Genomic DNA, 24,020 nt, shown 5'->3' with positions numbered 1-24,020 from the left:
CAGTGCAGAGCCTGCTTGGGATTCTCTCTCTCCCGCTCTGTCTGCTCCTCCCTCCCTCCTTCTCTCCAAAATAAATAAACATCAAAAAAAGAATAAAAGTCTAGAAGACATCCACCAGATTCACAATAGGAGTTTCTTCTAGGGAAGGGAGTAGGGTACTAGGATTGGGAGTGGTTTAACGCTCTAGTTTCTATTTTGTATTTTTTTTAAAGCTTATTTATTTATTTTGAGTGTGTGTGTGTGTGTGTGTGAGCAGGGGAGGGGCAGAGAGAGAGGGAGAGAGAGACAACCCCAAATAGGATCTGCACTGTCAGCACAGAGCCATATATGGGGCTCAAACTCACAAACCTGAGTCTGAACCAAGAGTTGGACGTTTAATCGACGGAGCCATCCAGGTGCCCCAATGCTCTAGTTTTTTTTTTTTTTTTAACGTTTATTTATTTATTTTTTTTGAGACAGAGAGAGACAGAGCATGAATGGGGGAGGGGCAGAGAGAGAGAGGGAGACACAGAATCAGAAGCAGGCTCCAGGCTCTGAGCCATCAGCCCAGAGCCCGACGCGGGGCTCGAACTCATGGACCGCGAGATCGTGACCTGAGCTGAAGTCGGACGCTTAACTGACTGAGCCACTCAGGCGCCCCCCAATGCTCTAGTTTTTAAAGGCACATTTTTTTTTATGGGATTGAAAGTAATTTTAAAGCACATTAAGATTTAGGGGCGAAGTTCTGGGATTGACTTTGAAAATCCGCTGTGAACACGGGACAGGCCGGAAGTCCAGCATGATTCCCGGTGGGCCCTTTGGGTGCCCATTCTTTGTGGGGCTGAAACTACACTAGACAGCGAGGATGGCCTGGTGGTTCCGGGTGCCATCCCCGTGGAAGGCTTTGCCTGAGCTGACCCAGGAGGCCCTCTCGCCATCCCCGGCCATCTCTGAAGCTCTCCCTTGGTGCTGCCACTGCCCACATCCCTGGTACTCTGGGCTCGGGGTGCCAAGTGCTCTCTGTCCCCATCCTCCAGGCGGGCAGGAGGTCTGCTTCTTAACTACCTCAGTCAGAGGCCTCTCCCTTCCCACCTCTCCCAGCAGGTAGCCAGGTACCCTCCTCGCCTCTCCCCTATCAACCTCTCAGGTCTAAGCCTGTCCATTCCAGCCTGTAAACCTCTCTTAGATTGTTCTTTCTTTACTTACTGTTTTATTTTATTATTTTTATTAAAACATTTTAATGTTTGTTAAAAAAAAACTTTTAAATGTTTATTTATTTTTGACACAGAGAGAGAGAGCACAAGCAAGGGAGGGGCAGGGAGAGAGAGGGAGACACAATCTGAAGCAGGCTCCAGGCTCTGAGCTATCAGCACAGAGCCCAACACGGGGCTCGAACCCACGAACTGTGAGATCATGACCTGAACCAAAGTCGGATGCTCAACGACTGAGTCACCTAGGCGCCCCTCCCTTAGATTTTTCTTGACCTCAACCTCTACCCTAGTTCAGTGCCTCTTCTGCTCTCTCCTGCACTGGTCTCCCTACCCACTGTGCCTCTCCCCTACTGTAAGCCCGCCAAGGCTCCCAATTGCTGAGGGGAAATGAGTCAATCAGAGAAAGACAAATACCGTAAGATCTCACTCATATATGGAATTTACGAAACAAAACAGATAAAGCAAAAAGGAGACAAATGAAAAATTAGACTCTTAAATGTAGAGAACAAATTGGTGGTTACAGAGGGGAGGTGGGTGGGGGGAACGGGTGAAATAGGTGATGGGGATTAAGAGTATAGCTACTGTGACGAGCACTGCTGAATGTATAGAGTTGTTGAATCACTATTTGGACATCTGAAACTAATATAACACTGTAGGTTAATTACAATGGAACTAAAGAAATAAAAATAAAAATAAGACAATTGCCCTCAGTATAAAGTCCAAATTATCTAGCATGGCCTGCACTGCCTTTCAAAATGAAAACTTACAGTGCATGTTTAGTACAGGCTTGGAGGCTAGCTGCCTTTGCTTCCTGGTCTGGCCTTGACTTAGCTCTCTAGCACTGTCCTTAGACCCCACTGCCTGCCACGGACTGTGTCATCCTGCTGTAGCTCCCAGAATGTGCCTGCTTTTGTTCACCACCCCGTCTGCCCACGCCGCCTTTTGCCCATAATGCCCACCCCTTTGCCCTTTGGCTGACTGCAGCTTAGAGCAGAACCCCACCTCCTCTAAGCGGCCTTCCCTGAGCCCCAGGCCAAGTCTACACTAGGTGCCCCATGGCCCCCCTGGGGCATCACCTGTCATGCTCATTCTCTTCTAACTCACTGCTCTTTGCTCTGTCTCTACCCTTTAACTCAGCTTCAGGAGCTTCAGCTTTTCCCTCTCTGTAACCACCAGAAGACCCTCACCACATTTGGCTCTAAAAGACAGCCTTTCCAAACCCCCAGGCTCCCATGTGCTCTTTGCTCAATATTCGTACCTTCTGTGGTTCTGTTACGGCAAATAGAATAATAACACTTGGTCCTCTCTTCAAGATTCTACAAATGATTTTGTCCCCCTTTCCCAGTCCCCTCTGTCGTCTTTTGCCCTCTCCCTGTCCAGCCCCCTCGTCACACTCTGGACACCTACTCCCCATGTCGATCCAGGCCCAGCCAGAAGGCTCCAAGGCTCCATCCATCCTTGTGTGGCTTCCCACACCCCTCCGCCCCATCACTTCTAGAGGCTGCTGTTCCTCTGCCTCACCTGTTACCTTCCACCAATGGCTCTTGCCCATCTTCTCCACCTACCTTAAGAACCTCTCCCGGGAAGCATTCTTTCCCTGCCCAAGCATCTATTGGGAGTGCATGTGCACTGTCTGGTGAGGCGCTGTGGGCATGGCTGGACCCCCTCAAGGCCAGGAGAGCCTCCAGGGCAGGGACCAGGTCCTGCTGAACTTGAACCCTCCAAACCTATCACAGGCACGCTGCTCTTGCTGACCGACTCTGTCATTTTCTGGGGGAACTTTCAGCACCACAACCATGGACAGAGACCCTTCCCATTAAATGCTTTCCATCCGGACCCAATCCCAGAGACTTTAGAGATAATCTTTATCTGTCCTCCAAGTTGAGCAAGCGTGAGACTCACAGGCACACCTCCCTGCTCCTTTTGTCCCAACCCTGACTCCTTCTTCTTGCCTTCCCCACAATGTCCCTCATCTTCCCAGGGCAGTAGAGCCTAATGAGCCCAATTCTGGCACTTACTATCTCTGTGATCTTGGATAAGCTACTGAGACTCTCTGTGCCTCAGTTTCCTCATATGTAAAATGGATGTACAACTATGGAATAGTACCTGGTGCATAGAAGATACTCAGTAAAGATTTCTTGAACGAATAAATGAAGCACTTAATGCATAATGCCTACCTCATCGGGGTTTCGTGAAAATTAAATGATTTAATGCGTGTAAATGCATGTAGAGCCACGTCTGGCACACAGAAAACTCTCAGTGTTAGTTATCTGTGTCTTTCCTTTCAGTTCTGTCGAGGTCCTGGAGAGGCTGGAAGGGTCAGGATTACTGGTAAATTTCAGGGGTGGTTTTTGCTTGGACTGCAGGCCTAGAGGGGACACTCCAGGACAAGGTTCCGGGTCCTCTCTCTTCAGGGTCCCCTTCCCTGCCCTCCCCACCCCCAAATCCTACCCTCCAACGGCCGCTAGAGGGAGTCCTGGAAGTGGTCGAATTCGGTCTGCGGCGGGGAGGGTGCCAGGGTGGGACAAGTGGGGGGCGCGGGAAAGAGGCTAGGGCACCCAGGACTGACCAGGAGGAATCCGCCGCCCTCTGGCACGTCCCTTGGCGCGACGCCAGTCCAAGGGAGGGCCCGGACACCAAACTGGTTTGTGAGTCGCGATTAGAGACAGGTGATGATGAAAGCCGCGGAGCCGTCGAGGGGTGGGGCCTGGCCCGGAGCCGCAGGACCAGCTCGGGAGGAGGCAGCTGAGCGCGGGCTGGGACCTTGGGGGTTTCTCTCTGACCCACTCGAGGGACCGCGGTGCCCGGGGCAGCCGCTACACATATACCTCAGACCAGATGTCCAGGCAGCCCCAACCCCACAGCCCTTGACCCAGCCATCCTGGGTTTTGATTCTTCCTGGCCTCAGCACCCACTTTTGGCTGTGCGCCCCCAGACCGGCTAGGGTGGGACCCGCCTTGCTGATTTTTGTGTGCCCCCTATTCGCGGAAAGAAGGTGGGCAGCGGAGCCAGGGTTGGGGTGCGGGATAGAGAAGGGTTGGTTCTCGGGTCGCCAGGGGTTGGCCTCCCCCTAGTCATCCCGCCCTCCCTCCCTTACCCCTACAGCCCCTAGTCCTTGAACCCGAAGCAGGTGTAAATGTCAAGGATGGGCACGCCCGGGAAGTCCCGCCGGCAGTCGAAGGGAGCTCCGGGGCCTGGCGCCGCCGCCGGGAGCCTTACCTGAGGCCTGGGCTGGCATCGCCCCCGGCTGACCGACTGCCGGCGCAGCGCGGATCTTCAGTCCAGGTGAGGCCCCCGGGCCCGCACCGATGCCCCCGACGCCCTCCCCTGCGGGACTGCGCAGCCGCTGCTCAGGCTCCGTGGCCCATCGATTTTTCTGTTGACTTTGGGGATCTCATTAATCCTTCGTTAATTACCCAGCCAGGGGCTCCCAGACGGTGCAGCCAATAGCAAGGCAGCTAGGCGGGCGGGCGGGGCCGGAGGCCGTGCGGGCTTAGGGCCTCAGGGTCAGAGGACCCGCGGGGGCCTGCCTCCGGGGTGGACTGGGGTGCACCGTCCTTAGGCCATTAGGCCTCGGCAAAGGCCCTGCGGGGCTCAGGCCACACTTTCCTACGGCAGCCAAGCAGGGAACAGACTGGACCCCCCCCCCCCCTCAGGTTTGGTGTCGCCTTTTCCTGTACCCCACCCAGCACCTGGTAGGGGTGCGGTCTTGCAGCAACCTCGCCACTCCACTCTGTCTCCCTAAGTCGAACGTGAACTTGGGGCAGAAGAGACCTCATTCCAACCCACAGGAGGCAGGTGGGGTGGGGGCAGCCGCCCCCTCTGGCCCTCCTCACTCTTCCTGCAGCCTCTGAGACCTGCCCATCTCATTCTGCGGGCAGAGTCCGGGCGCGGCTTCCTCTCAAGCTCCCTGTGTTCTACATGCTTCTGCCCCCACGCTCCCCACGCCCCAGCCCCCACCGCTGTCCACCGAAGTGGTCACTGAAGTGACCCTTCGGCCCCTCTAGCCTGTCCCCCTTCACCTCGCTGTGGCTGGACACCGAATCTTCCCCCTCTTCTAGCTGGCAGGGTCTTCTTTTCAATCTCTGTCTGCCGGACTTCCTCATGTTCTCATCCTGCTAAATCTACCTATGCCTTTCCTAGATTAGAAGCCCATGGAGTCGGAGTGGTGGGTAAGATAAGGCCCTGTTGTAAGGTTCTGTGTCCCCCGACACCTTTTAAACTAGAACAGCCCTGTTTATGCTATAAACTTGGGTTCCTGAAATATTTTATTTGAGGAAAAAGAAGTTCTGCTGTTTGAAAATCATTATGCTTAGCGGAAAGGCTCTGTGACCTTGGGCAAGTCACTTTGCCTCTCTGGGCCTCTGTTACTTTCTTTGTAAAATGGTAGTTGACCAGGTCGGTCCTTCCTAACCTTTCATGCCTCATGGAACACATAAACAAATGTATTTGTCATTTGAGAATAAGGGGAAGAGGAAGACAGCAGCCTGGGTACCCCGTCCAGCCCCTCCCAGGCACCCAGGTACTGGTCTGTAGCCAGTCTATAACTCACACTTGGTTCACCCACTGAAAAGCTTGAGACTTGAGAATCTCCGGGGTTCCTTCCAGCTCTGACCCACAAGAGCCTCTCTGGCAATCAGCTCAGACAGGGAAGCTGAGACAAGAAGCGGGGGGCGGAGGGGCAAACTGCAGGTGGTTCCAACTCCAGGCAGCAGTCCCGGCCAGGCCACAAGGCTGGGATTAGGGGTGGCACCAGAGCCACAGACACTTGCAGATCTTGCCTGGTCCTAGATACTATGGGGAGAGGTCTCCCTTCCCTGGTCACTCCATACCCCAGGGTCCTGCTGGGATGGGTGGGTATGTCCTGACTATGATTTAAAAACTCATCCTGGAAAAATAACTTTTGTGAAAATTCTACCCTGGGGCCAGTGGGAATGGGTGGTAATGTGGCACAGTGACTGCCAGCCTGGGGTTCTCTCCTGGGGGGGGGTGGGGTCTCTGAATAGACACACAAGCCAAGTCCCACCCCTGCGTGTCTCTCCTGGGGGGTTCAAGACAACACGTAGACCTCCAGCAGGCTGGAGACAGCGTGCATACGGTAGAAGATGCCGAAAGGCAGGCAGATGTTGACGATGGCTGCCCAGAGCGAGTAGCCATAGAAGTCCACTTCCACAGTGTTGCTGAAGTGAGGACGGGCTCCGAAGGCAGGCATGATCCACAGCTGTGCAGAGAGAGGGGCGCATCAGGACCTGGCCCGGCTGGCCTTGAGGGTCATTTCTGTGGGCTTTGCTGGGGCAGGGGTGTGGCAAGATGGGGGTCCCAGCCTTCCAGTTTGTTGGACGGCAAGGGCTGGGTGTTGGTGAGTGGGAAATGAGCTGGTGAGCTCAGGAAATGCAGCCAACTGAATTTGCCCACCCCCAGGCTGGGGCTCCCCCTGTGATCACATCTACCCTGTTATTATGGCTCATTTGTGAGATGCGGAGGTGGGGAAGATAGATGATGTGAGAATTTGGTACAAATGGCTAAATCAGCAGCTCTGCCCTGGAGAGATGTATGCCCGGTGTTGGTGGAACCAGACAGGCTCAGGGCGGGGGAGGGGGTGTGTCAAGATCCACCCAGAAGTGTACCCCCCCACCACCCTCCATGATCTCTGTTCTCTAGCTCCACCCCTTTCCCAGGTCTGGGAGGATGTGAAAGCTGGAATCATGCTTCCTCTCTGGCTGGAGCTCAGACGGTTGGGGTGTGGGGTATGAGGCAAAGAATGACGGCTTCTGGGCCAGCCCCACCCTCTTCAACCCCAGTTCACTGTAGCCCCTTTCTGAGCCTCTTTGGGTCATGCGAAATGAAGGGGTTGGAGACAATGTTCCTAGAGTTGACCCAGGAACAGATACCTGGAGAAAAACAGCCTCCCAGAAGGTGGTTCTCAGCCTGCAGTTGGGACCTGGGGACGTAAGGTGAGGGCGGGGCCAGGCTGGGGGCGGGCTTCCAGGTTGGCCCAAGATACAAGGAGGTTTTGAGCCTTATTGCTTTTACTGGAGGGTCAAAGTTTGGTGATCACTCTTTTCCTTCTTCTTTTTTTTTTTTTTCTTTAACAGATTATCTGCTGGTTGGGAAGTATTCACAGTGGGGACACACTGAGAAAGCACCCAAGGCAGGCCTGTTGGTATATTTTCCATAGCGTGCACTGGCGTGGAATCTGGAGATGTGCCCAACATCAGGATAGACCCACATTAAGGGTGTTTGTACATTAGGGATCTTATTCTGTTGGAGGTTGCAGCTGAGAGGGCCGTTTTTATATCGAATGAAGCTTCAGAAGACGTGTTCTTTATGTGGGATGTGCTCACACGAGTACATGTTTACATATGAGAACTTTCCCTCCTGGGGATTAGATCCATTCTGGAGTATTTCTCTATTAGGTTATAGCCACACAAGGGGTATTTCCTGAATGGGGTGTGCCTTCATGGAGAGTGTTTCTGCCCTGGAGTGGAGTCTGTTGGTTTGCTAACACAGGAGTTTCTCTTAGTAAGGGGTTTTGCTGAATTCGCAGGGAGGGGGCGCTGTTGTGAACACCCCCCCTTCCAGGCCAGCCCGCAGCTGCGCTCTGCTGAGACTGCTCGCACTTATGCTGGTCTCTGCTACTTCCTGATGCTGCTCCAATTATCCTGAGAAACAGGCTGGTCACAAGTTCCCAGGAGAAGTCACACCTTCTACCTAGGGGTGAGGGCACCCCCACTCCACATCACAGCTCCCTCTCACCTCCACCCAGCCCCCATGCCAGCATTTCCCGGGGCCCCTCCAGTTCCATCTGCAGCCCAGACACCAGAAGGCTGGGATTTCATTTTCCCTCTCTGCCCTGAGATGCTGTTTGCCTGGGGGCTGCATCTGACCCTCTCTGAACCTCTTTTTCTCCTGGAGAGCTTTAGTGTTTTCGAGTGGGCTGGGGGCAAGACAGAGAAGGCCGAGTGAATAAACCTGGAAGAACATCCTTCCTTGGCCTTCTCTTCCCCCCCGCCCATCCCCATCTCTCCACCCAACCCCGACCCTCAGTTACTCACGATGACATTGCAAAGCAGGAGACACAGAGAAATGTCCTTCAGGCACCGGCGTCTCCAGTGTCCCCTGGGGGCCAAGATGATGGCCACTGCTTCCTGAGCACCCTCTGGGCTGGGACCAACCAGCCTGGGGGTGGATGGGCAGGCAGGCAAGGTGTGGAGGGCATCCAGGTTGGCAAAGGTCAGGCCACGGCAGGGCTCCTTGGGGGTGGTATCACGAGGCTCAACCCCGGGTGGTCCCCGGTGGAGGCTCTCGATGATGAACACATTCTGGAAGGTGTGCTGGGCAATCATGAGCAGAGCATGGGCTAGGTTGAGCCCCCCGAGTAGGTCCCTGGGTGCGCCCACCACCACGGCTACAATAGAGTAGTAGGAAATAGCGTATTGACCCAGGGCGGCACCCATCAACAGCGCCACGTCCAGGGTTCGAGTGGGGTTCTTATGGTGATCCATGGCCCGGCGATCAAAACGGTAGATGACTGAGCCACTCAGGCTGACCAAGGTCATGAGGCCCAGACAGATGATGTTGAAGCTGTAATAGATGACCAGGGCCTGCTGGGTGCGGCCCCTCTCCCCACTCACTTGGACCTCGTAGATGATGAAGACGGCCAGCCCCACCACAAAGAGCATCAGGCCCAGGATTGGGCCAGCAAAAAAGGTCTCCCGGAAGAGGCTGACCCGGGACGGGGTGTGGCCGTGGCCATGGGCGGAGGAGGCCAGCAGCCTGCCCACATTCTTCCACATGACATACAGCATGGTGGAAGCAAAGAGGCTGTACTCAATGTTAAAGGGATACAGGTAGAGGTAACCCTGTTGGAAGATCTGGCAGATGGCTGTGTTGCACGGACAGTCTCCTCCCACCGAGCTGCCTGCACGCTCCGCTGTGGAGAGAGGGGCACAGAGCTGGACTGCCCTCCCGCCTTCCTGGAGGCACCCCACCGGAAGAGCCTCACCTTTCGACTGACTTTTGTTAGGGTGGAATCACAGTTGGACCTGTTCACCACCTTATCCCAAACACCTGCACTGGGCCTGGCATGGTCATTCATTGTACCAGGTATTTATTGAGCGCCTACTATGTGCCAGAGATGTCAGTAAACAATAGTAGCTGGCGCTCGATGAACACACATCTGTACTGCAGAACTGCCCTTTGTCCTTTAGGCAAACATTTCCGATCCTTCCCGGCTAGTAATCACCCCTGGCTCCCAGCATAGGAGAGTTCTGGTCCTGAGAGATGGTGGCCCTCCTGGGAACCCCGAAAGTTCAAGCTTCCTCGCAGCTCTCCCCAACATCCAACTCAGCCCAGAATGTGAGCTGCTTTGCCCGGGAGTCTCCTGTGACCTCCCGTCATTTTGGTTTGCAGCCCATCTATAAGAACCTTGCCGTGTCCAGAGTGCACTTTATAGAATGCCTTGGATCTTGGCAAACATCCCTTTCAATCCCCAGAACTATGCCCGCTGGTTTTGCAGGTGCAGAAACTGAGGCTCACGTAAGTAAAGTATGGCTATTGACCTACCTCCCAACACCTGGGTAGATACCTTTCTAATGCGCCTCTCTGCACCCCCGGGGCCCCAGTATGTTAAGTTGGCCACCTCTCCGGGTTGTTTTAAACCATCCTCAGGAACTCTCTGTATGTGCAAGGTGGCCCTTTATCAGTCTTGCTGTGCTGGGCTCTCCTCTAGGCTTTCCGTTCCTGGACCCTTCCATCCTGTGTGTGTGTGTGTGTGTGCGCGCCTGTGTGCGTGTGTGTGTTCAGGCAAAGTCCAGATGGACCTAGTCATCTAGTCTGGTCCTGGTTGGTGGGAGACCCTACAGAAGTCGAGAGTACTAGGACCAGGGGGCCTATGGACTCTATTTTTCCTCGGTATAGCATATTGGTTCAAAGCAAAAATGGATCTCAACACTAGTTCTCCAATTTCAAGCTCTGTGACCTTGGGTAAACTATTTAACCTTCTATGCCTTACTTTCTGTATCTGTAAAATGGGAATAATAATAGTGCCCATCTTACTGGGAAGTTGTGAGGGTTAAGTAAGACCAAGTGTCTAGGACACTTAGCACAGCACCTGACATACAGAGTCAGTAAAATGTCACTATTGTCGTTGTGATTATTCTTTCTAGCTTCTTCTTGACAGACTCTAGCCCATGCTTCTGCCATCAAGCCAACTCTGCCTCCCTTCACTTCTCTCCACTTTGATCACCCTTGCCTTTTCATTCTGGAGCCCAAGTCTTTGGTGGAATGGAGACCTGAACCATGGGGCCAAGGCCGCATCCTCCAGAATGAGAAGATGCCCCCTGACACCCTCCCTCAGGTGTCACCTACGCCTGTATGGAGCCTGGAGGAGGGGAGGCTCTCCTCGCTTGGGAGGGCAAGGGAGACTGACTGTCTTGGTGCACAAGCATCCAACCCAAGGCCTAGAAGTCCCAGACCAGGGTTAATCTGGAGTGAACACTCACGGTCAGGAGCGAAGCGGTGGTGGCTGGTGTTGCTGTGGGAACTGTCATAGGAGTGAGTCTGGTGCACGGACTCGTCCACCACGGCTGCCATCCAGATGGCCAGGTTGGTGGTGAGGGTGAACATGAGACCACACCTGTTTGGGGAGGGGAAGCAAAGAGGCCGGTGGGAGTCTGGCCCCTCGTGGGTCCCTGGGGCAGATGGAGAACTGGGGAGCTAGACTAGGAGATGATGCCGAGAAGCAAGAAAGTGGTCAGGCCCTTGTGTGAACAGAGAAGTCGAGTTTGGAAGGCACTCTAAGTCTGTCCAGGAGGCTACCCAAGAGAGGGCGTGGGGTGGGGAAGGCGTTCAGGGGCTCAGGCCACTGCTGCTCCCTCTTCTAGAGGAAAGCACATATAATTTACCACACAACCCATCCCACCAAAACACACAGGCACACACACATACACAATACACACAGCACAGGACAAAATGGTGGAAATCTTGCTGGTGAAGCAAAGGGGCCTTGGCTGAAACCACACCCAGGCGGCAGAAAGTGGACCCCATGCCCCAGGTTGGAAAGCCCTCATCTCTCAAGCCAGATGGGCATTGAGCTGTGGAGCAGGGACTCACCGGGTCAGATCCAGGTGGACGTGAATACAGTCCTTAGCGGAGACCCAGAGAAAGTAAGTCTGTTGAGAGAGAGCGGGGTGGGGGGGGGGGAGGTCACTCACTCTGCAGATGGGCTAAACCCTGGAGTTCCCATGTCCAAACCCAGCAGAATGTTCTCTCTACCTCAAGAACCCCCCATACTAGCTTACCAAGTTTTTACAAAAGGAGTTGGGAGCTTTCTTTCTTTCTATGGAACTGTTTATATAAAATAGTTCTCGTGTTCTTTCACAGTCTGCAAACTGTTACCTGTAAACTCTTGGCATTTTGGGGGTCAACATCCCCTGCCCCACCTCCATCCTTTCTTTCCTTGAAATGCTTGCTCTCACCTGGTTGCCAATAAATCCTCGTCATGGTATTTGTTGATGTGGGGGTATCTGTAATTTCATTTTACCCGAGTACCTTTCAAACCCATAAAATGTAAAAGAGTAAAACTATATAAGTACCAAAGTCATAAGTATGTTGAACTGTGGAAATCTGCACAGCAGGGGTGATGTTTCAGGAGATGGAACCCTACATGTGGTCATTCTGGTCATGATACAGGGCTGAGATCTATCTGATCTGGTCCCATGTAAGACCAGTCCTGCCTCAGCTCAATCATGAGACCTTTCAGTGTTATTTATGCAACAAATAAAAAAATATATATACTTGAACTTGTTTGAACCCTATTTCCTGAACAAATAGAGAACATATGGGCAGTAGCTGAGGCCAAACAGGCCATGCCCACAGCGAGACCCTGGGCTGAGAATGATGCCCTCTACTGGCACCCAGGGAGGGCAAGCCAGGTTCTAGGAGACATGGCAGCTGCCACAACCCAGACATCCCAGATGTTGCTTTTGTCACTGCTTAGGTTGAAATGAAATCACAAGACCCCTAAGTAGGAGCTCACATTTGGATATTCATTTCCAAGTGCTTCTGGATTTATGCACTCATAGGATACACACTACAGTCCTATCCCCACCTTATTTGATTGCTCAGGGTCGAAGAGGAGTGGAGATCTCCTGACCTCATGCCAGATGCTGGCTCCTTCCACCACACTCAGGAACACTCTTCCCACCCACCTGGACGATGACAAACACAGCCTGGGTGAGAGGGTGCAGGATCTTGATGGCTGACTGGCACTCAAAGAAACTGGAGTAGTAGCCAGTCTTGAAGACATCCATGACGAGAGTGCAGATCCCAAACAGCACCAGCCCGCCTGGGAGTGAGGGGTGGGGGATGGGTCAGAGGCAATGGTTTATAGATCTGGCGATGGATGGCTAGATGGGTGGTGGGTTGGATGGTTGGGTGGATGGAAGAATGAGTGGGGCAGGTGGGAGGATCAAGGGACAGATGAATGGGGTGGGTGAGGGGATGGATAGATGGCTGGCTGGCTGGGTGGATGGTTGGATGATGGATGGGTGGATGGTTGGACGATGGATGGATGGATGGATGGATAAATGGATGGATGGAACGATGAATGGGTGGATGGAAGGATGACTATAGGATCGAGTGAGTGGATGGATGGGTATCCTACTGAGCCGCTATCTCTTTGGGGTTGCACAGATTGGAGGAAGAAGGGCCCTATGTGGGGGCCTTTCAGCTACAGCTGGCGTTTGTTCTCTGCTGTCCATCAAAGGCTCTCCCATGACCACCCTCTTTCAATCTTTAGAAAGGGCGGAGAAATCCCCTCCCACCCCTCACTTCACTCTTCTTCCAAGATTCTTTCTCTTCCTCTTCTCTCACAAGGGCAGCCCATCGCATTCTCAGCCACATCTAGTGCCCGGGTGTGTGCGTGGGGGGGGGGGGGGGGGCGGAGGGGAGGGACTTTCTAGCCCCCTACCTTGACGCGGACTCCACAGTTCCTCTGAGAGTCCCAGCCTCTGGCTCCCCGCCTGCCTCCCACTTCCTCCCCCCACCACCTCCCCTGGCACCTCGAAGCCAGATGGGGCCGGCGTGCGCGTCCCGGTAGGGGACGGCGTTGGGACAGCGCACGGTCCGGAGGAGGTAGAAGAGGGTCCAGAGGGAGGCGAGCAGCATCATGGTGGTGAGCAGCGCGAACACGTCCGTGTCGTACACCGCTACCTTGTTGAAGGCGCCGCCGCTGATGAGCGTGCAGGCAAGGAACAGCACGTTCACGGCCAGCAGCACCGACAGCAGGCGGCCGCCCTTCTTCCACACCTCGCGGGAGCCTGCCCTCGGCGCCGGCGGGCTCTCCTTGGGTCCCTGGGCCAGCTCCTCGGACATGGCAGGGGCGACCGGGCGAGGTTGGAGGGGGTCACTGTGGAGGAGGAGCGAACAGGACCCCGGGTCAACCCCGAGGGCTCTGCGACCCTTGGGTCTCTGGCTCGAGGGCAGAGGGAAAGAAAGGCGGCGGCGGGGAGCCCCGTCGGACCCCGTCCTAAGTCCCCACTCCCCACTCCCCAATCCGTTTTCCGTCTGGTCCGGGCACCCACCTGGCTGGGCCGGGAGCCCGCGCTGAGCTGGGGGTCAGGGGGTGGCGAGCGTCTCCTCTTTCCCACAGCGGGCTGGACGGGCGCTTTATACCGGGGAGGGCAGGGTGATTTACAGCCGCGGGAGCTCAGCTCCATAAATCTCTCAGCCCCACTCACATGATCCATCTTTTCTCCGAGCTGAATTTAGGGAAGAGCGCGCGGGAGCCAGATAAGGTAAGATTTATATTTACCCATTAAGAGGCGCCCCCCTCCCCCGCCCCCGCCGTCCCGTCACCTCGGAGCCGCACGGCTCGGGCGCAGCCCCGCACTGCGACACCCAGAGGGCACCCCGCCCCGGGCGCCCACCGCGCCCTCGGGCTCCGCGACCCCGGCCGCCCAGAGCCCCGAGCACTGATGATGCTCGATACAAGCCCCGAGGGCTCACAGGCACCCGGACGCCCTCCCAGCCCCGGCGCGCCCTATACCTTCGCGCCCCTCTGTTGCTGCCCCAAGATCGGGACCCCAGTGCCCCTTTCCCTGACACCCTCACAGTGGTCGAAGTTCCTACTTCCTCTATCCCTCCCCGGAGTCTTCTACTCGGCTGGAAGCCGCAAGCCGGGTTTGGGTATCAAGTTCGCCAGAGGCGCGCGGAGTCCGTGTCCAGTCTTCCAGCGCCCCCTGCTGGAGCGCGGCTCCCCGACCCCGCGGTGGGGGGGGGGGGGCGGTGGCGGCAGCCGGGACGCAGGGTGCTTCTCGCCGTCTGGGGGTCAGTCCTCAGACCCCTCCTAGGCCCACTGTCCTAGCGATCCAGACTGCCCTCGGACACCCCTCCCCAGCCCTTGGCCCGTCCCTTTGACGGTTGGAGACATCGGGAGCCCCAGAGCGGGGGCTCCCGTGACGACAGACTCCGGACTGTCCGCAGACTAGGCCTCATGGGGCGGGGTGCTGAGGTGACCACTTTTGGAACAGGGCGAGGCCTCGCGTGGGTCACTCCTGCGCGCTCGGGAGCAGGGTGTTTAGGACCCAGGGGCCGCCCGGGGGCGGCTCCCCAGGCAGCGGGAGATCCTTCTCCCCCCTCCCTCCCGGGGCGAGCGGCTCAGATGTCGGAGTAGCGGCGGCTCCCGGCGCTCCGCAACCTGCGTCTGCGGCAGCGGGGGCTGGCGGCCCGGCCCCTGCCCGGCCCCCTCCCCCAACCCCATGCCTCAGCCCTAACCCCTCCGCCCTCCCCCGCGGGGGGCATTTCCTGGTGCCCCCTGCCCTCCCCGTCCAAGTCAGGCGCCATGAACGACCAGTACCACCGGGCGGCCCGGGACGGCTATCTGGAGCTCCTCAAAGAGGCCACCAGGAAGGAGCTGAACGCCCCCGACGAGGATGGCATGACTCCCACCCTCTGGGCTGCCTACCATGGCAACCTGGAGTCCCTGCGTCTCATCGTGAGCCGAGGGTGAGTACCCACTCTGGCCCTGCCTAAGCCCAGTGGTGGAGGGGGTGGTGGAGGGAGAAGAGAGTCCTGGGCCCCCTCCCAGACCCTGAGACGCAGTCCCCAAGACTCCAAGATACCTTCCCCCCACTCCTCTGAGCCACCCTCTTCTCTACTGACGCTAAGGTGGAAGCTTGGAGCCTCGCCGTGGTGGGAGGGGGCACAACTTGAGGCATGTGACCCTGGTGACCTGGATGTGGGGCTAGGAGGGGAGTGACTGGCATTTGGGGGCCCATGATTGCAGGAGGGGTTGCAGAGTGAGGGGAAGGTGGGAGAGATTTCCTGGGTTGGGTCACCCCTGGAAGCAAGAGTGGGGATGGGAGAGAAGGGGCAGAAGTGGTGGCAGGACAGGCTCCTTACTCGGGAGGGCCTGGGGTCCAAAGGGCACCCCCCCCCCCCCAGCCGGTGCTGCGCCTCCCTGCAGGCCAGGGCTCACACAGCTCTCTCCCAGCTCATTCTCGGGATTTATGGGCACTGTCCACAGCACCAAATGTCACTCCACACAGCCACCTCATTAACTCCCTCTGTGCCCCTCCCCCATGACGGCCTCCCTCTCCCCCCCTTAGGAGTTGTTTGGGGGGAAGAGTGGGCATAGAGTCCAGGTGTCAGAGCCAGGGAAGTGGTTTGAAGGTAGCGATTAAGGAATTCGGGGTCCGGGGCTGCTGACGTGGGCTCCCGGGGCTGAATGACACCGTGGACAACTTCCCCAGCCTCCACGGTTTTCTACAGAGAGGTCACCTGGTTGAACTGGACACCTGGGCAGCCTGGCCAGGGAAAAGGAGTGGAAGACGTGCCCCAGGAGGGTTACTATGAGCATCTCAGGCCCTGGGAAATCACGGTGGAGACAAAAGGGGCCCAGCTGGCCCTGGTGCCCGATGCTGGCCTGTGGCCTGAACATGTGGTGGGTGGGGTGTGGTGGCTGGGGAGCCCCCTTGCCCTCCCTCCGAGGCCCCGCTCCTCAGGCGGGCAGCAGGTGGGAGCAGCCCCTGACACCAGGCAGCTAAGCCGCGTTCCAAGAAGCCAAGACCGGCCCCTTCCCACACCAAGAGAGCACACAGCGATCCTGCCGTCCTGCTCCTCCCATCAGAGAGGTCCATGGGAGGAGGGGAAAACGGTGGCTTCCCGGTGCACCAAGTCCCCAAACTCCTACAGACAGCAAGGGTTGGTGTTGGAAGGGGCATGGGCCAGATGCCAAGCAGCTCCTTGCCACATTGTCCTGCAGGACTTGGCACCAGTAGGAGAAGCATGGAGAGGGTTGTGTGTGGGGGGGGAACTGTTGAGACAAGGGGGTGACTCTTCCTTCCGCCTTGCGGGGTGGCCTTGTGGCCTCATTAGTGTGAGCTAGGCCCCTGCGGGAGGGGAGCGCTTGGAGAAGCCAGCCGGAGCATGCCCAAGGGGGCACGGTCTGGTGGTGGAGGGGATTGGAGGGTGCTGGGTGGGTCCCCTGGGCAGGCCCAAGCCAGCCTGCCTGACAGGGCTCCCAACGACGGGGCAGCCCCGGGAAGGGAGGGCTGCTGGGCCCAGGTTGCAGACTCACCTCCTCCTTCCCTTCCGACCTGGCTGCCCCCACACTCCCCTCCCAGCCCAGGCCAAGACCCGACACCTGCTCTCACACGCAGCCTTGCCAGGCCTGGCCCTGCTCCCTGCAGACGTGGCCGTGCCCGCCAACGCCCAGGCACACACTCTCACATACACTCACCCAGGGCTCAGGCTCAGCACCCATCACCCTCTCCTCCTCTTTTGTGGGCACCCTGCACCGGCAGCCACACTCACCACCACGCCTGCCTAGAGACCCAGACTCGCCCTGGCCCACCACCTCTCTGGGCCAGCTCCCCACTGGGCTCCATGAATAATTCACTCCTGTCTCTCTGGGCATCAAATATTTATCCCCTGAGATTCCCAGCCATCAGTTCTCTTGGGGAAGGCCCCGCCCCGGCCCCGCCTTTTCTGTCGCCCCGCCCCTTGCGAGTCTGGGGCCACTCCCCCCGCCCCCGGGCTCTGTGTAGGTCTGCCTGGTGTCTCCCGAGTCAGAGGAGACCTCTCGGGCCCTCGGGTCCCGCCGGTGTGCCCGTGGGGCGGCCCACACGGGCCGGGAGCTCCCTACACCTGCAGCCAGTGCCGCCTGCCCGCCCCAAATGGTGTCGGTTCATCACCCTTCCTCGCGTGTCCTCCCTGCAGGGGTGACCCCGACAAGTGTGACATCTGGGGCAACACGCCCCTGCACCTGGCAGCTTCCAATGGCCACCTGCACTGCCTCTCCTTCCTGGTGTCCTTCGGGGCCAACATCTGGTGCCTGGACAACGACTACCACACGCCGCTGGACATGGCCGCCATGAAGGGCCACATGGAGTGCGTGCGCTACCTGGACTCCATCGCGGCCAAGCAGAGCAGCCTCAACCCCAAGCTGGTGGGCAAGCTGAAGGACAAGGCCTTCCGCGAGGCGGAGCGGCGCATCCGCGAGTGCGCCAAGATGCAGCGCAAGCACCACGAGCGCATGGAGCGGCGCTACCGGCGCGAGCTGGCCGAGCGGTCGGACACGCTCAGCTTCTCCAGCCTCACGTCCAGCACCCTGAGCCGCCGGCTGCAGCACCTGGCGCTGGGCAGCCACCTGCCCTACTCGCAGGCCACGCTGCACGGCACGGCCAGGGGCAAGGCCAAGATCCAGCGGAAGCTGGAGCGGCGCAAGCAGGGCGGCGAGGGCACCTTCAAGATCTCCGAGGACGGCCGCAAGAGCGTGCGCTCGCTGTCGGGCCTGCAGCTGGGCAGCGACGTGATGTTCGTGCGCCAGGGCACCTACGCCAACCCCAAGGAGTGGGGCCGCTCCCCGCTCCGGGACATGTTCCTCTCGGACGAGGACAGCGTCTCCCGTGCCACGCTGGCGGCCGAGCCTGCCCACTCGGAGGTCAGCACCGACTCAGGCCACGACTCCCTGTTTACGCGGCCCGGCCTGGGCACCATGGTGTTCCGCCGGAACTACGTGACCAGCGGGCTGCACGGGCTGGGCCGCGAGGACGCGGCGCTGGACGGCGGGGGCGCGCCGCGAGGCCGGCTGCAGAGCTCCCCCAGCCTGGACGACGACAGCCTGGGCAGTGCCAACAGCCTGCAGGACCGCAGCTGCGGGGAGGAGCTGCCCTGGGACGAGCTGGACCTGGGCCTGGATGAGGACCTGGAGCCCGAGACGAGCCCGCTGGACACCTTCCTGGCCTCCCTGCACATGGACGACTTCGCCTCCCTCCTGCGGCAGGAGAAGATTGACCTCGAAGCGCTGATGCTGTGCTCCGACCTTGACCTCCGCAGCATCAGCGTCCCCCTGGGGCCCCGCAAGAAGATTCTGGGGGCCGTGAGGAGGAGGAGGCAGGCGCTGGAACGCCCGCCTGCTCTGGAGGACACAGAGTTGTGAGTGTCCTGGGCCTTGGGGGATGGGAAAAGGGGTCAGAAGGCCTTGCGGGTGGGATCTGCCTTTTCGGGAATGTGGGGGGGGGGGGGTCAATACCGTATTTCATAAAATCTAAGTCCCCATCCATTACAAGAGGTCCCACTGAATTTGTTTACCCCCAGTTCTGAAAACGAAGCTGCCAGTTTCATGACAAGGGAGGAGGCCTTCTTATCACAGCTAATGTAAAATGCACCTTGACTTTGGAGATAATCAAAATGCCCCCAAATGGGTGTCTTGGGACAGTTGAGATCCAGTAGTCATAGTAATCAGAGCCCGGATGTTTTGAGCCCTCCCATCTACTGGGTGCTGGAGATACCGCTGCATGTGTCCCTAAATTGAGTCCTCCCCAGCTCCTGGGTGCAGGGGCTGTATCATCCCCATTTTCCAGGGGAGCAAGTGGAGGCTCAGAGGGTTTGAGCGGCTCACCCCAAGGGCCTGCTGCTGCTTGATCCCCGGTCTGTGTGGCTCTAGAGCCTGGGGACTAGGTGACTCCCATGGAAGGAGAGTTGTCGCGTTCAAAAGCTGTCAGGGAGAGCTCAAGTCTGCTATCGCACTGGTGGCCGTCCCTGCCCCGCTCCCTTTCTCAGGGCATCCCACAAGCCCAGCAAATGCTGCTGCCCCCTTTTGGTGTCTATGGCTTTTACCCTGCATGGCTGGGCAGGGGTGGGTGTGGGGAGGCAGTCTGGTTTAGAGTTCTGGGGATGGGGAGGAACCCCCTAGGCCAATGTCCCCATCCCTGACCGTTGGCCTGCCAGGAGAGGGTCAGTCGTCCAAATGACTGGTCTTGGTTTAAAATGATGTCTTGAAAGCCCTTACCTGAAGTCTGTTTCTGTGTCTTTCTCTCCAGGTAACAGGGGCTCCTCTCTCCAGACCAAATGAATTGCGAGTTGCCACAACCCACCGTGAGGCCACGAGGTCCTCACGGTCGCCAGCCCTGAAGCCCCCCCGGCCCCTCCCCAGGAGCAAAGACCATGTGGGTCATCTCCCTTGAAAGCCTGTCCACACTCCACAACGGAGGTGTAGTCTGGAGGTACCAGCAAGGGGTCCAGGAGCCCTTGAGCCACTCCCGTCTGAATGGCCCTAAAGGACATGTGGATTCCTGGGAGGCCAGCTCCAGAGGAAGGGCAGGGGACCCCTGGGGGCCCAGGGGATAGACGACATACCCATTAGAGCTGGATGGGAGTGTGTGTGGAGGGGGCCTGTCCTGTCCCAGGGGCCGCTGTCTCTCCCCACCCCTCCTCTGAGGGTCCTGCTGTGCTCAGGCTGGAGACTTGCTCACTTCTTACATTTTTGTGAAGGGAAGAGTTTGGGCTGGCTCCCTCCACTCCCCCCACACCGCAGAGAGGAGGTTCCTGGCTAGACTCTTCAGCCAAATGCCCTGACTTTGGTCCCCACTCCTGCCCCAAGCCAGCCCCCTTCTCCTTCACCTATTGGCCATGTCCGGGAGTTGGAGCACCAGGCTGGCATGAAGTGGGGGTGACTGGCACCCTCACCAGCTCACCTGGTGGTGGGGCCTGGCCTGACTCTGCCCTCCTCACCCTGCCTCCAGCCTGGTCCCCCTCCAGGGACCCCAGAGGGTCAGGCCAATAGATGCAAGGTGCTAGAGCAATAATCTGCAGTATTATGGCCCTGAGGCCTGGCGGGCGTGCCCTGGGCTGGAGAAAGGCATTTGCCAACAGCCTCAGCTGGGTGTCTAGCCTAGTTTGGGCAAGTCCTGGGACGTGGCAGAGCCTGGGGATGTGGATAATCTAAGCTGCTGACTGTCCCCAGGTCCCCAGGGCCCTGTGCATGTGTGTCTGTGCTGGGGGCTGGCTGGTGGCTTTCCCTCCGGGTCTGGAGGCGGCTGGGCAGCTGCGAGGTTCTGTGTAGGTAGGTCAGCAGGAGCTCAATATGTGTCCCTGCTCTGTGATGGCAGTAAGACCAGGGAGGAGGCCAGCCCCGGACCTGTACCCCTGACCCTCCCGCTCCCACTGGGAGCACCACTGCAGCTCCCATCTCTTTCCTGGGCCCCCTTGGCTAGGTCAGGAGATGAGGGGACACCCAAAGAATGCCACAGGCCTCCCTCTGCATCTGTGTCTGTGCTGGGGGAGGGGGACGGGGGAGCGGTTTCCGTTCCCACAAAGAGGGCTTGGTGGCCTGTCGCTGCCACCCTGAGCCCATGCCAGTCCTTTGCCCTGTCATCTGGGCCTGGGGCCGCCCCCAAGTGCCGACTCGACTTTCTCAGAGCCCCAGGTGCCGCCCTTTCTCTTCTGTTCCCTGTGTCCTGCCTCAGCCTCCTCCCTGTTCTCCCAGTTCCCGGGGTGGGGCAGGCTCTGGGATTCCTACTGCCGCACAAAGTACCCCTCCCGCAGGCTCATTATAACTTTTGTAGAGAATGTTTTGTATCGTTGTCACACCTGTGTCTCGTTCTTTAACCACTGGGGAGTGGGAGAGGGAGAAGGTCTTTGTGTACCGAAGAGGGCTTGGTCCTCATGGGCCCCCTGGAGGGGGTCCAGGGATGGATGGTTGGGCATGCCCCACCCCCATGCATCCTTGCAGGGCCTTCCCTCATCCCTGGGTCTTCACCCTGCTGTTTCTGGGCCCAGAGTTTGGAGCTGAGGGAGAGGGAGGGTTCAGAAGAATGGGGACAGGCAAGCTGGAAGCTGAGTGGGGGGGGATGGTCCAGGCTGCAGCTGCTAAGGACAGCTTTCTCCATTTCCAATGGGGCCTGCCTGGCCTTCTCCAGACATGGGCAGAAGCTGTACCCAAGGAGGCCACCACTCATCACCCAGGCCCCATAAGCCCTCATCTCAAGGCTCCAGCCCACCCTGGGAGGCCACCAGTGCAGTCCCCATTTCCCTCACCACCCCAGGCAGCTCTTGGGGCAGCCCTATTTAGAACCTTCCTTTGTCCCAGAGGTAAGGCTTCTCCTTAAGCTGTAGGACAAGGGCCTCTGTTTGCTCAGTCAAGCCTGAGAAAGGGCCCTGGAACCATTTTATTTCATTCCCTAAGGATGCTGGGTCAAGTGCTTCTGCTAAAGGGAGTTCAAGACAGCTCTCTTCCTCCAGCATCAATCAGAATGGTCCAGAGGATGTCCCAGCGGGAAGGTTGCTTAGCAACCATCTGGGGGTTCTAGGTCATCTCCCTCCACTTTACAGATGGAAAAACGGAGGCCTACCAAGGGGACGATCCAGACTCAGAACACTAGCCTCCTGACTGCTGCCACACTTTCCTGCCCCGTCCCCCCCCAGGCTGCTAAGGGGGCCAGCAGAGTGGTGGGATTCTGCCGGATGCTCCACAGGGTTGTCCACCCTGCGACCCCTACTGGCCACCCTGGTCACTGCACCTACCTCAGGAAAGACCGGCCAGTCGTGGCGCCGCTGTTCCAGGAAACGGACATGGGGGGTGAGGACTGAATAACAAGACAGCAGATAGGAACTTCAGCGTAGAGGCAGGGGCTAATCCGCAGCACTGGGGGCTGGGGTCTCCATGGGTCAGTGTGGCCCGAGGGTGGAAGCCTGAGGCACAAGAGCAGGTGCAGCTGCGGGAAGTCTGAGGGGACTTTAAACACAGTGAAGGGAAGAATTTTACGTGGTAAGGGGTTCAGCCCTCTCGACCCATTCCCCTTAAAATTTAGATCGAGGTTAGATCGAGGAAAGTTTAGAAAAATCCATTGCTCTTAGCCTTTTGGTATTAGCATCTGCTAATAATATGGGTCACTTTCCCTGGAAAAATGCACACCGGGCAGGCAAACACTCATATACAATTTCGTTCATAATTCCAGGCAGTTCCTGGAGCTCCAAGAGGTCCAGGGACCCCATGTTAAGATGCCCTAGACTGCTCTGAAGTCACATCATAAACGGGATTACTAATTCGATGGAGATGGAGGTGTCAGAATGAATCAGGCAGGAAGGGCCTCTGGGTATGTGGCACAACCTCATTTTACAGATGAGATAACTGAGGCCCAGAGGGCAAGGGCCTGGCGGTAGATAGCAGAGCAGCCAAATGAGCAAAGTGGCACTAAGTGTCCTGATGCCCTTCCATGGTGCCAGCTGCCTCCTGTCCCCGTGTGAGACCAGTTCTGGACAGCACGACGGCCCTGTGCTCCCAGGCCATGCCTGTGTCACCTCTGAGATAAGCCTGGGTTGCACAGGACATGGCAGGACTCAGGAGACAGCCAGATCTGGGCGGCAAAACTGGCTCTGGCCCTTCCCAGCTGTGTGGCCTTGGGTAAGTTACTCAGCCTCTCTGGGTCTATTTCCTCAAATGAAATAGGTGGCTATAACTTATTATACTCACAGTGCTAACCCCATGGATCATTAGGAGGTGAAATGATCGTGCAGTGTTAATGCACAAGAAAGCACTTAGCACACCTGCCTGGTATTCAATACCCGTTAGTAATGACCGGTTATTGGTGGTCTCGGGCCCATGAGATGCTCACTGCATCTGTGGCCCCCTCCCCCAACCGTAGGTAAGTCCTAGGCCTTTCCAGAGAGCAGTTTTGCTTTTTTGAGCCCCATAGGCCACTCCACCCATCACACTAGCTCCTGGAGACAGTACTGAAGGCATCCCGTTCCGACCAACTGGGGGAGTTGAGGATCAGCCACTGGCTAAGGAATCGTCGGTTAGATAAGGATGGGTCACTATCCAGTGGGAAGACCCCTGGGGAATCAGAGTTGTTCCTGGGCTGCCCAAGGAGCTGGGCATTTTTTCTGGAGGAAGAATCACAGGTCCATTGGCCTGACCCCATCATACTACTCTCTGAACGTTAGAGTTTATCAAAAACTCTCCCTATTCCTGTGAGGTAGGTGGGTGAGGAGTTTTAGCCCCACTCCATAGATGAAAAGATTGAGCATCAGAGAGGTTTTGGAACATATTTAGGTCCCAGTAAATTAAGGAAAATTCAGGCTCCCTAACCGGGTCCCTTCAGCCACTCCTGTCTCCAGAGGTAAGCTTTCATGTTTTTTTACTATTAATGTTGAGAACGTATAAGATGTTAGGTGCTTATGTTACTTTATATACATTCAATCCTCACAATAAAGCCACAGCTCTATAAAACAAGGACTATATTATGATTATTATCCCCATTTTATGGGTGGGAAAACAGAAGGTCAGAGCAGGGATATGAATTGCCCAAGGTCACAGAGCTATTAGGTGGACAAACCAGGCCTCAGAGACAAAGTTCCGTGGTATATGCCTAACCATGGCATATCGCCCCCTGCCCCTCCCTCCCAAGCACTCCATTGGTGGGAGTTGTTTTTGGTGTTAGGTCCCCTTGACCTGGTCATGCCTGGTCTAGACAGATGCCAGACTCAGGCTGGCATGGCAGGGTGGGGGGAGGATGTTGGCAACTTCAGTGGCCTAAGCACCTG

General features: G+C 57.3%; 2 protein-coding genes across 3 annotated transcripts; one reads left to right on the top strand and one right to left on the bottom strand.

Annotated features, from left to right (window-relative positions):
* Window positions 1-5,426: 5,426 nt before the first annotated feature.
* On the bottom strand, window positions 5,427-14,001 carry OTOP2 (otopetrin 2). The gene is made up of 7 exons (XM_043585214.1): window positions 13,775-14,001; window positions 13,253-13,599; window positions 12,401-12,537; window positions 11,304-11,362; window positions 10,694-10,827; window positions 8,246-9,123; window positions 5,427-6,411 (listed from the first exon to the last, which is right to left on the bottom strand). The coding sequence occupies exons 2-7, from the start codon at window positions 13,563-13,565 to the stop codon at window positions 6,241-6,243; spliced, it is 1,692 nt and encodes a 563-aa protein (XP_043441149.1). The 5' UTR covers window positions 13,566-13,599; window positions 13,775-14,001; the 3' UTR covers window positions 5,427-6,240.
* Window positions 14,002-14,482: 481 nt separating this feature from the next.
* Window positions 14,483-21,062, top strand: USH1G (USH1 protein network component sans). 2 transcript variants are annotated; one of them, XM_043585212.1, is made up of 3 exons: window positions 14,488-15,197; window positions 17,412-18,629; window positions 19,517-21,062. In XM_043585212.1, exons 1-3 carry the CDS (start codon window positions 15,034-15,036, stop codon window positions 19,518-19,520), a joined length of 1,386 nt encoding a protein of 461 aa, XP_043441147.1. In that variant the 5' UTR covers window positions 14,488-15,033; the 3' UTR covers window positions 19,521-21,062. The 2 variants fall into 2 exon arrangements, with proteins under 2 accessions (XP_043441148.1, XP_043441147.1); XM_043585213.1 differs by lacking the exon at window positions 19,517-21,062 and having other exon boundaries at window positions 14,483-15,197; window positions 17,412-18,633.
* The last annotated feature ends 2,958 nt before the right edge of the window (window positions 21,063-24,020 follow it).

The sequence above is a fragment of the Prionailurus bengalensis genome, chromosome E1, assembly GCF_016509475.1.
Source record: "Prionailurus bengalensis isolate Pbe53 chromosome E1, Fcat_Pben_1.1_paternal_pri, whole genome shotgun sequence".
Lineage (NCBI taxonomy): Eukaryota > Metazoa > Chordata > Mammalia > Carnivora > Felidae > Prionailurus > Prionailurus bengalensis.
This window is presented reverse-complemented; position numbering and strand designations above follow the sequence as displayed.